Genomic DNA, 12,164 nt, shown 5'->3' with positions numbered 1-12,164 from the left:
GCGAAATCTAAACTAGGGTTTCGCTATCATCAGATATCATCGACTAGTCAATTTTTATTGATTACTGATAATTGATGCTTGAATCACAAATTTTGAATCAATTTAGTAAAACTAAATAAAAATATTTGAATCGGTATAAAACTAATGGTACCAATTAAGTAGAAAAATCGTCAAAAAATTATATTGCATTGGTACAATTAAAATCACAGTTTAAAGCTACGTTTACATTAGCCAAAACAGTACTCCAAATATGTTACGTTTTTAATGTTAAGTATTAAGTTTAAAACCAGTCAAGTATGTGATGTATGTTAAATGATAAGTTAAACTGCAGTAGGTAGTATGTAGTATTATGTCTACAGGTGCTAGTTGCCTACCAAATAAATTCCCAGTGTCCAAACAAATATCGTAAACAATTTGTAATAGTCGAATAAAATAAAATTGTTAGCTGTCGATTTTAATTTATGTATTTACTGAAACCGATTACTTATTACTATTTTAATACAAATGACTGTGTCTGCGTCATAGAAAATGAGGAAAGTGAAGTGCATTTAACTTTCTTAAATGTATAGATTAGGTCTAATAGCCGCGATTGACCGGTACATCGCGATCTACCAGTCGACCGTGACTATTAGATCATCGGGGCAAGGCAAAGAATATAATATTTTGCTAATCTAGCGAAATATGATCAGACGCAATGCTCACACTAATATAAATAAGTAGTTACTAAGAATAATTTTCAGTTTTATGTTTTTCCTCTTAATAGATTTAAAAAATACTACAATGCTGTAGCTCCACAGTTTCAAGGCACGTCTCTTAACATCTCTAAAAGCATTGGGATCCTTGGTATCGACATCTCTAGAACAATTCCGTGGCCACCTCGAAGATAAGGTGAAACTGGAATCCAAAAAACTCAATAGAGATACAGCATGTGGTTCTTCAAAAGGGGGGTAAAGAGGGTTATTCAGGGTTGGTAACGCACGCGTAATACCTCTGGTATTGTAGGTGTTCATAGGCTACGGTAACCACTTACCATCAAATGGGCCGTATGCTTGTTTGCCACCTCAGTGGTATAAAAAAAATACTATAACTGTGTACTAAACTACAGCGTTTTTTTTTAAGAATTCAAAAAGTATGTAATTGGTAGTTTGTACGTTTTGTTAGTAAACCGTAGATCTAGGGTCTACTCAAGTCGGCCACCTCTGGTATAGATTATAGATTTATTGTATCAATTTTTTTTATTATCTCTAGTTCCTGCAACATCAATTGTCACTGTGACATTTTGTACCACAATTTAGTGATGTGCTAAATTATTTTATTATATAAGAAAATATATAAATGCTCTATAAAAAAATTGAATACTGATTCAACTTTATACACACACATATACTAAAACAAAATTGAATATTGTTTTTCTTTTGTTTTAAAGATATCATAAAATTTTATCTAATATACGGTGGTCCAAAAGTAATTAATGTATTGTCTAGTATAATAAAATCACATATATGAGTAATGATATAAAATATCGATTAGAGTTTATGAGACAAACTATTTTTCAAAATAAATTTCTGATCATTAAAATGAAGGTAGTAAATGTTCACTTAGTTTATAATTTTGTTATTGACAATTTACGACACGATTAGTAATTGTTAAGAAATAATAATTATGATAAATATGCGACTATTGTCCATTTACCATAAGTAAACGAAATTAGTACCCTGTGTACTCGATTAAATTAATATATAATAGGAAGTATCAATCAATAGTCTATACAGCCTTAGTCGATCATCACTATAAACGTTCATTAACCTTATCTACATATCTTATTTAGATATTACAGTATTTCGAAACATCCCAAATAATACTAATTTTGATTAATAATTTTTCAAGTTAATTTATTGCATAAAACGCCAGTAAGTATAACTATAGTGAAATATATGTTTGTATTCGAAATTTAAAACTCCAGACTGCCCTCAATGTTGCGCACCTTGACTAATAACCTTATAAAATGCCGGCGCTCTATTACTGCTGATTCATTTGTTAGCAAATATTGCTCCTTTTCTTCAAGAACAAATCAGTCTAAAACAACAACACAGGCAAAAGTAGTTAGCGGTCAGTAAATATTTAAATCATTAATTATTATTCATTGATGTATAATTACCACTTAATACAGATTAGTTTATTTTTGAAGTATTAATGAAATTAATTTTTAATAGATATAAAATCATATTTATATAATATTAATTTCACATTAGCTCATTAATAGTATATTTTTATCATTTCAGAAATGGCTGCAATTGATAAGTCAAATTATTTATTGCCAAATAATCAAAGATTTGTAGAATTAGACAGTTCACAGGCTTTTAATAATTTGACAAAACAAGAAAAGTTATATGCACATTATTTGAGTCAGGTAAGTTTTCCTTTATTTTATTCAATTTAATTAACTTTGAAAGTTGAAACTAAACTTTCCAATTAATTTTTTGCTGGACATGCCATGCTATGTCTTTTACTATTTCAAATCAAGCAAACATCATTGTGTATGTATGTATATATGTGTGTACATGTATATTAATTGAAGTGGCTGTTGTTTTTAAGCTATCTGAAATAATTAGCTGGTCCAGCTAGCATTGTTTTACCCTCTCTCAGGTCCATCTTTATCATTTATTAAGGAAAAAACTATTCTATCTCTGTCAGTATCAGAATATTGCAGCAAATAATAGATATTTACAATTTTGTTGAATTGAACAGCTTCAGAGATTAATATAAACAAACATTATGACAGAGGACATTATTCATTAAGATAAGTTATATAATATAAGTATATTATAGTTTATTTTTAACAATGTCTATATATATCTAGGTAGGTGATTAAAAAGGGAGGACAATATGTATTTATTAAAATGACAGTGAAATCTTTATAAAAAAATCTGTAGTTTAGAAGAAATATATGGGAAAACAGATGGAATCAAATAGCACCTGTGTTTAATTATTTGTAACTATTTTTCTTTTTAATTGTATTTTATTATTTTTTAGGCGGCATGGAATGGTGGACTCATAGTACTTATGCAGACAAGTCCAGAATCTCCAAGAATCTTTTCTTTATTGCATAGAATTTTTATTGGGGAATCACTGGAGAATTTGAAAGTGTCTGCTTTAAAAGCTGGAGTTAGTGAAGATGATTTTCAGGTAAATTTTTCTGTTTAAGTTATTCTGCTGTATAGTTCCAGCATAGAATTGCCCACTTTTTCCTTTCCTGTGAGTGTCATAAGAGGCAACTAAGGGAACTTAATAGTTGTTATATGGGCAGCAGCATCCCTTTTAAAACATCATAATAAAGCCAGACTGTGGCTGCCGATCTGCCTGCCGAGCTTGCTAACTATTGGCAAAATCTCTTCAGTGGCAAACTATCATAAGGGATGGGACCATTCTTTTTCTTTCATTCTATACAGGAGACCTATGTTCAGCAGTAGACAGATAATAGCTGATATGATGATAAAAAAGTTATTCATGTAGAAATGAAATTAAATATCTCCTGCATATTTTAGTCATATTCTATAATTTGTGCTTTACTTACACTTACTTTAATTCACAGTCTGCATTATAGAATTGATAATATATTATAATAAATACAAGTTTTAAAATATAAAAATTATTTTTTTTTCTAAAAAATTTAATCTATCATTAATTAACTTTTGTAATATCTAGGCAATTAGAGATATGCTTAATTCTCAAAGAATTGCACATATGAAACATAAGTACTTTACGACTTATATCCATCTCTATATTTGTAAGAAAACTGTCATAACATCACAGATACCAAATCATCTTCCTAATAATTTGCTTTTTATCTATTATTTATGATTTAATGCTGTTTTGTGTTTGCCAGTTGTTCTATTTATACGATTTTTGTTTGTTTCAGGCATTCCTTGTTTACGCTGGTGGTCTGTTCGCTAATAGTGGTAACTATAAAGGCTTCGGGGATACAAAGTTCATTCCAAATTTATCTAAAGAATCTTTTGAAAAAATTGTGAAGGCTTCTAAAGCGTATGAGAATGATACGACGCATATCACTAAGTTATGGCAGAACACACAAAATGCTATTTATAGTTTAACACCTAGACTTACTAGTCTGGGCTTGGCTGATAAGGTATCTATCTATACATACATACTCATGTAGGTACAATATAATTAAATTTTCCCAAAGAAAAACTGACTTCAATTGTGGCAAAACCAATTATTTTGATTTAAAAATTAAACTACTGAACTCATTTTAATCAAATTTCTATCATTGCAACTAATCTGTAAGCAATTCCTTTCAGATAAAAAAAATAATAATGACAGAGTTATGAGGTAACAAACATAAAAACAATCAAACGAATTGAGAACCTCCTTCTTTTTGAAATCGGTTAAAAATAAACTAAGGTGCACAACAGAAACACATTGCCTGTTATTTTTTTATCTTTTGCTCTTCCAATTGGAATTTAAAAGGTACACAATTGATGAGTTACTGTATCAATAAGTACAACTTTACTTTTTGAGAAATTGTAATTTTTATCTTAGTACTTTAAGTGTAATCCCAATTGAATATTATATTTTATTAATTTTTATATTTGCTCTTTTGACTGTAAGTGAATTGAGCACTGAAAAAATATATAATGACATATCCATGAAAAATGCATTTCACGTGTCGAGTGGCCCGTTTTCGTTGGAATAAATCAGATATAAAATTACTACTAATTAATTAAATTATAAAAATATTTTGAAAAAGTTGGAGTTACTTTTTATTATAATTTTCTATTTATATTTATATATTTTATGAACATTATAATTGTATGTGTAATCTTGTATTTATATTGTAATTATTATATAATATTTTATCTGACATATGCATACTAAAATAATATTTTTATTAAAGGGTATTACAACATATTTTTCAAGTAATTGCTCTGAAGCAGACTCGAATTTGGTGAATGACTGGATGAAGACCAAGCGTCTGGAAGCATATATTTGTCGTACATTCAAGACTATTGCAGATGACGGATGTAAGTCAACAACAACCTATTTGTAAGGAAAGTTATTACCTATCTTTAGGGTCTTAGTACATGCGATATTTTGAGTCTTACTCCCTTACTCATAAAAACGTCAAACCTCTCATAAACCTATTTTAGCTATTTAAATGTTGTCTTTCTTTTTGCTTAATTCTCAATATGAATGAAAGTGATAAAACAGTGAAATAGTTAAAATAGGTTTGTAAGAGGTTTCAGATTTTATGAATAAAGGGGTTAGACTATTATCAGCATATCTTGAAGTGATTTTTCAATGATTCAACCAAAGGGAGACGTTGTACAAAAGTCGTTTGCATGGGTACCTCTGTCTCATTCGTGTTTCAACCGTAAAGCAGTTGTGTTTGCATGGCTATGGCGCATGGGATATGGCGTGAATTTACAGGGTACAGAGGAATAACACCTGAGTCCTCAGGAATGGCAACGCATGAGGACAATCAAGGACGAAACAGTATACTCTGTTATGTCCATGGTACTGCTCATGTCTATAGGCGACAGTTATCACTTTCCATCAGGTGGGCCGTCAGCTTGTTTGCCATTCTAAGTTGTATATAAAAAAAATATACAAACTAACTTATTATATTAAACTAGTTTAATGGTACATACTATAATCTCAGTTTAGTAGCCTTCCCATTCACTCCCTTGATTCAACATCAGACACTGCAGTATTGAAAGCACACGTTTGTTTATGGTTGGAAAGCCACTATAGTTATTATATAGTTCATTTTGTAAAATTTTATAAGAAACGCGCATTGGAGCGTAATATAAACTGCTTAGTATAACCTTATTACTCGTTTATATGAAATTAATAGTAATTAACCCACATTGATTTCAATAATTTTGTCCTATTCTCAGTACCGCTGTATACAATTCACTTGGCTAGTGTAGAAACAACATCGAAACCGCAATTGACTATGGATAAGGAAAAATACAAAAACGCATATTTCCAAGTGACGCGCGGAGACTACTCGCCTTTGCTGAAGTTGGTCAATGAAAATTTGGCCAAAGCTCAACAGTACGCCGCTAACGATAACGAGAAGAACATGCTCAAACATTACATACAGAGTTTTAAGGAAGGCGATTTGGAACAGCACAAAGAAGGCAGCAGATTCTGGATCAAAGACAAGGGTCCTATTATTGAAACGTGAGTGATGTATTAGAGTGAATTAAGCACAATAAGATATGCATTTCCTTCTTTTTTTTTTCTTTTTTTTTTATGGCATCCACTGTCTCTACAGTGGTGACGTTCTGCCAATGTAAATATTATATTTTGTCACTGTTCTTCATATTTAGAATTTAGCACAAAAGAAAAAGATAAAACACTTCTATAGCAAAAATAGGTTAATAAAGGTTAGAGGATTTATAAATATTTTTATAAAATTTAATTTTACCAAAAAAAATGTTTCCAGTATATGAGAACCTTATTGATTAAAAAAGTATGAAGAAAATTAGTTTAGCATTAACGAAAATATTATATAACATAAAAAAAAATACAATTGAATTGGGGCTTTTCTTAAAGTATGTTGAAACTCATTTTTATTTTCCATGTTGTAGTTACCAAGGCTTCATAGAAACCTACCGAGACCCGAGCGGACAGCGTGGTGAATTCGAAGGCTTTGTGTCCATGGTCAATAAAGAGATGTCAAAGAAGTTTGGAACTTTAGTTAATGGAGCGGAGCGATTTATTAAACTGCTTCCGTGGGGCGAAGATTTGGAAAAAGACACTTTCCTGAGACCAGACTTCACCAGTTTGGATGTGCTCACCTTCTCTGGAAGTGGAATACCAGCCGGAATTAATATTCCAAACTGTATGTTAATATTTTTTAATGCAATTCATAATTGGTAATTGTGAATATTATTACTGAAACAGCCATTTGCCCAGGTTTTACCTACACGAACATATTACTTTTGTTTTTGTGTAAATATGAGAAATCCCTTATTAATAAAATCACCTGTTTTCTAGAAAAAAAATCCTGCGCAATTTTGCTATATTTTAAAGAATAAATGTTTATAGATGACGGTCACCACTTTCTATACGGCCGTTTGTTTGTTTGCCACTATAAATATCATAAGAAGCGATACAAGTTATCTGTACCTACTATTTTAAAAGTCGTGACTTGCATAGTTACAACACAGTTGCACAATTTGTATAGTTTTATGATATATAATATTTATGAATATGTACTACTGAGCATGTTTTATTGTCTTTGATTTAAATTATTACTAACGTAAAGTGTAGTTATTAGTTAAGAGATTTACTATACAAAAAATGCTCACAACTGTAATCTACACTAATATTATAAAGAGGAAAGATTTGTATTTTTGTGTGTATGTATGTTTGTAATGAATAAACTCAAAAACTACTTTGCCGATTTCAAAAATTCTTTCACCATTAGAAAGGTACGTTCACCTTGAATAACATAGGCTATATTTATTGCTAGAAAAGATTAGAGCTCCTTACTAAAACTTTAGTAACGTAACTCAAGGTGTAAAAAAATACTATAAAATATCTTTCGTCGCATGCGCTACGGAAACTATTGGTGATAGAACAAAGGTAAGTATGAGTTAATACAGTAAAGAGTTAATAAATAAAAAGGGCATTACAGATGACGAGATTCGTCAGAACGAAGGTTTCAAAAACGTGTCCCTGGGGAATGTGATCCCAGCCGCATACAAGGAAGCCATTATACCGTTCTTGTCTGAAGCAGACAAACAACTGCTCGAAAAATACAGGGTCGCCGCTTTTGAGGTTTGTATTCTATTAATAACATTGTTATCGTGAAAATTTGCCTGAATAGATGCTGAATAGATTTGAATGAAATTTGGTACACGGGTAGATTATATCCTTATTTAGCAGCTACTATACAATAGATTTCGTATCATACGTTTCCTGTGTATCATAATTCTAATTTTGTATTAAAATATTTTTATGATTCGCCAATAAATCGATTCGTATATGAATTAAAAATTACAAGCTATCTATCTAAGAGATAAGTGTTAACTGTTACTTACTGATGGCATTATGGAGATTGAAAATATACTACGATACTCATGATGCTTGTAGGGTTGCTGCTCTTGTGAGGAGTCAAGAGAGGGCTGAAGTAACTTTTGTGTAATATTATAGTTTTATATAAAATAATCGATAACTAATAAATATCGTAACAGGTGCAAGTGGGGTTGCACGAGTTACTGGGCCACGGCAGCGGCAAGCTGTTGCGACAGAATGCGGACGGCACTTTCAACTTCGATCAGAAGAAAGTCAAGAATCCACTCACTGGTGAGCATGGACATTGAATTACTATTAATACTATAAAGATATTGTATGAAATATTTTTTATTAGGACTAACACTTTTTTTTCTAAAAACTAAAAAGTTATATTTTGTATGGAAATCACTATGTTACATTACTTTTAATAGATTGCATTCTAGGTGATACGAAGTTCACCGGGTTATCTATTAATAAATATATAAACAATCTATTAATTATTGTTTACCATTTTTTATCAGGCTGGCACGCCACTCCTTGTGTCCCGCCGCGTCTCTGTGAATATGGCAGTGGGACGCGCGATGGACCGCCCAATATGAAGTGATTGGGGGTTAGGGCGCTGTCGCAGAATGTTAATTCTAAATTGCACAAAAAATATAAACATTGCTGTTAAGAAAACTATGCTATCAATAAAATTATTGTTTTCAGGTAAATTAATAGAAACTTGGTACACCGAAGGTGAGACATATGACAGCAAGTTCACCACACTGGGGTCTGCATTTGAGGAGTGCCGCGCGGAAGCTGTCGGCTTATATCTTTCATTAGAGCCAGAGATTTTGAAGTAAGACTCCAGAGTTAGTAATATAAACGTACTTTTAAAGTTATTAACTGATCTTCATAAATATTTGTTACAGAAAGTTTTACATTTAGAATGAAATAAATCAAAACATAGCAATAGTACATGCTTACGAAATCATAGTATTTTTTTTTTAAAAAAACATGGTTTGGAAACATAAGTTATAAGTTTTATATTTTGATATTTCTTACTCAAACATGCTTTTAAATCAAATTACTATTATAATTTAAGCACGAGAAAAGCCACGGGTTCTACTAGTTAGGAAATAATTGTGAATTTTTATAGACGATGTTAAAATTCGGTATTAATGCTTTTAATAGTATAGAGATAAAGAATAGTTATATTCTTTATCTCTATACTATTACTATTATATGTTTTGGTGCTAAAATTATCTTCCAAATGATGTCTCTTAGAAAACCTACCTATAATATAAATTAATGCCTGCAGAATCTTTGGGTATGAAGGCCAAGAAGCGCAAGATGTAACATACATAAACTGGTTAAGCTTATTATGGAACGGCGCTGCGAAGGCGACGGAAATGTATCAACCTTCCACCAAGACTTGGTTACAGGTGAAATCCTATTTACGTAAATACTAACACTTAATTATTTATTATTAAATGATATGTCAATGATTATTAAACAAACATAGGCTTGCAATACCAGAGCCTTCTTTGTTCTTATTAACTCTATATAGTATCTAATAATTTCACTCACACAATACAGAATTAAAGAAGGTAAAGATACTGATACAAGCAACTATACTTTCTGCCTCTCCTCTGATAGCATAAGTTACTATTTATATCATGATATTGTTTCTAAACTATATTTTTAAGAATACAATGATTATCGACTGAATCTATTCTGATTCAGTCAGTCATAATGATGACTTACTTTTTTCTTGACATTGAGTTGTATTATTTGTTGAATAGGCGCACGCGCGAGCACGTTTCGTTCTCATGCGGCTTCTGGAATTGGAAGGCAACGGGGTCCTCACCATAACAGAATCGGAACCTGGCAAGAACTTACTTGTTACATTGCAAAAAGAGCGTCTAGCTACTGATGGAAAGAAAATTATCGGTTAGTTTACCTATAATTTTAGTGTTTCACTACAATATATAATATACATGTACTGTATATAGTACATGTATATAATATACATATCCTCGTATGTAGTATATTATGCATATAACAAGTAATATTAAGTGTATTAAAAATGACTGCCATTTTACTTGGATTTTTGACATACGAGGTTTGTCCGGAAAGTACGTATAAAAGTTTTTTAAAAATTTTATTTTATAATTATTCAGGTAAATCAATTTTATCCCCTTCAAAGTACTCCCCCTGTGACATAATGCACTTGTGCCAACGCCGTTTCCACTGTGAGAAGGCTCCTTGAAAGTCCTCTGGTTGTAGGTTTCTCAGCTGCCCCGTCGTAGCTTTTTTTATCTCATTTATGTCCCCCAAATGCCGCCCCCGAAGTACCAATTTGGTTTTTGGGAACAAGAAGAAGTCACACGGGGCCAAATCCGGCGAATAGGGGGGGTGTTCGGTCACCGTAATGGAATTTTTACTCAAAAACTCACGGACAACAAGAGAGGTGTGGGCAGGGGCATTGTCGTGGTGAAGAATCCAACGCCCCTCTCGCGCCAATTCTGGACGAACTCGTGCCACACGAGCTTTGAGGCGTCTGAGCACATCGACGTAGAATTTTCCATCAACTGTCTGGCCTGGAGGGACGAATTCTTGATGGACAATCCCCCGACAGAACATCGAAAAAAACAATCAACATTGTCTTGACATTTGAGCGGGATTTTCTTGATTTTTTTGTTCGTGGTTCCCCGGATGTCTTCCACTCTTTGCTTTTCACGGCCATTCTTGCCGAGTTTCGAGAGAAACTTGATTACGACGCGCTGCTCTTCAACGGAAGCGGGCTCCATGCCGACGGGGTTTCGTTAAGAGGTAACTTCACAGATGGCGTGACAAGCCAGTTCGCACCGCACGGCGGTCAGACCAGAACTGAAGCATTGTTAGGGACATAAGGAAGGGTCCTGCGCTTACCTGGCCTCCTCACTCCTCTTTCTCGCATTCCAGAACACTTTTATACGAACTTTCCGGACAGACCTCGTAAATGAAGTTATGGATTTAATTTTCGGTTGGCCTAATTTGCATTTTTTTTTTAATTGATTCTGATGTGGGTGTTCTGGATGACCAAATACTTTTTGACTATTTTAACATGGTATCGTGGTGGAGTTAAAAACGCCGTTGTCCACGAATATTTTTTTTTATAACCCATGATAAAACTATATTTGTGTATTAATATTACAATATAAAATTATAGAAATTTAAAATAGACATGCTTACTTAATGAGTTATACGAAATGGTTACGATTCATGCAATACAATCATGTATTGTGTCGTAGACACTTGGAAATTTTGTATTGCTCATAACATTCGATTTCTAAATGGTACACAATTGATCACATAGGTGACTTCCTGGTGAAGCTGCAGACGATAAAGGCGACGGGTGACGCAGTGGCCGGCGAGCAGCTGTTCTACAAATACAGCCGCCTCGACGGAGAGTGGGCCCGCTGGCGCGACATCGTCATGCTACATAAGCAACCGCGCAATATCTTCGTACAGCCCAATACTATTCATAAGGGTATGTTAAATATTGATTTATAAATTATAAATTTTATTTCACTAACAATGTATGTAATTAATAATAGAAGTTTAGGCCAAATCTTGCAAACTGAATTAGAACCACTTGACATCTGATCGAGCTAAAATTTTGCTTGTTTAATTCTGGTGACAATGTAATACTCGGTATTATATGTACTTTCAAAATGGCCGTCGTTACAAGATGGTAGATGATACAAGTTTTTTTGTCCCCCTCGTAATATATGTATTAAATTACTGGGTGTTCTTGGTCATCTCCATACGTTCGTTGCCATTTTTCTCATAACACTGTATCCTACGATCAAGGCGATTGCTGCGGTTGTGTACTTGTTATTATTTTTACTTCATTAAACGTATCTACAGATGACAGCGTAGAACTAAAACGTTATCCGGCGAGCGCGGAAGGCATGATCGCATCGTGGGTGGAACGATTCCCACGCACTGCGGTCGACGACGTACTGGAGCAACTGGCGGAGGCCGATTCCAAATATTACGCGGACCTACAGGCACTTGCAGCGGCATAAATTATAACTGATTTTTTCTAATATACTGATTGTATGCAAAATCTTGTTTTATTTTCT

General features: G+C 32.8%; 1 protein-coding gene across 2 annotated transcripts; it reads left to right on the top strand.

The window, feature by feature from the left end:
- Positions 1-1,752: 1,752 nt before the first annotated feature.
- On the top strand, positions 1,753-12,148 carry LOC113511564 (dipeptidyl peptidase 3). 2 transcript variants are annotated; one of them, XM_052896727.1, is made up of 14 exons: positions 1,753-1,910; positions 2,283-2,410; positions 3,034-3,186; positions 3,920-4,147; positions 4,916-5,042; positions 5,919-6,207; positions 6,618-6,871; positions 7,670-7,812; positions 8,229-8,340; positions 8,758-8,890; positions 9,353-9,476; positions 9,837-9,984; positions 11,393-11,566; positions 11,947-12,148. In XM_052896727.1, the coding sequence occupies exons 2-14, from the start codon at positions 2,285-2,287 to the stop codon at positions 12,105-12,107; spliced, it is 2,172 nt and encodes a 723-aa protein (XP_052752687.1). In that variant the 5' UTR covers positions 1,753-1,910; positions 2,283-2,284; the 3' UTR covers positions 12,108-12,148. The 2 variants fall into 2 exon arrangements, with proteins under 2 accessions (XP_052752687.1, XP_052752684.1); XM_052896724.1 differs by having other exon boundaries at positions 1,773-2,109.
- The last annotated feature ends 16 nt before the right edge of the window (positions 12,149-12,164 follow it).

The sequence above is a fragment of the Galleria mellonella genome, unplaced genomic scaffold (genome assembly GCF_026898425.1).
Source record: "Galleria mellonella isolate WM207_F2 unplaced genomic scaffold, CSIRO_AGI_GalMel_v1 utg117, whole genome shotgun sequence".
Taxonomy (NCBI): Eukaryota; Metazoa; Arthropoda; class Insecta; order Lepidoptera; family Pyralidae; genus Galleria; species Galleria mellonella.
The sequence above is the reverse complement of the archived record's forward strand: the minus strand, read 5'-3'. Positions and strand labels throughout refer to the sequence as shown.

What these genes read in the sequence shown, in the direction of transcription:
- LOC113511564 (XM_052896724.1), top strand. Translation starts at nt 1,974, where the DNA reads ATGTTGCGCACCTTGACTAATAACCTTATAAAATGCCGGCGCTCTATT. An exon ending in AGTCAAGAATCCACTCACTG is followed by an intron (nt 8,341 to 8,757) that starts GTGAGCATGGAC and finishes TATTGTTTTCAG; the next exon opens with GTAAATTAATAGAAACTTGG. An exon ending in CCACCAAGACTTGGTTACAG is followed by an intron (nt 9,477 to 9,836) that starts GTGAAATCCTAT and finishes TTTGTTGAATAG; the next exon opens with GCGCACGCGCGAGCACGTTT.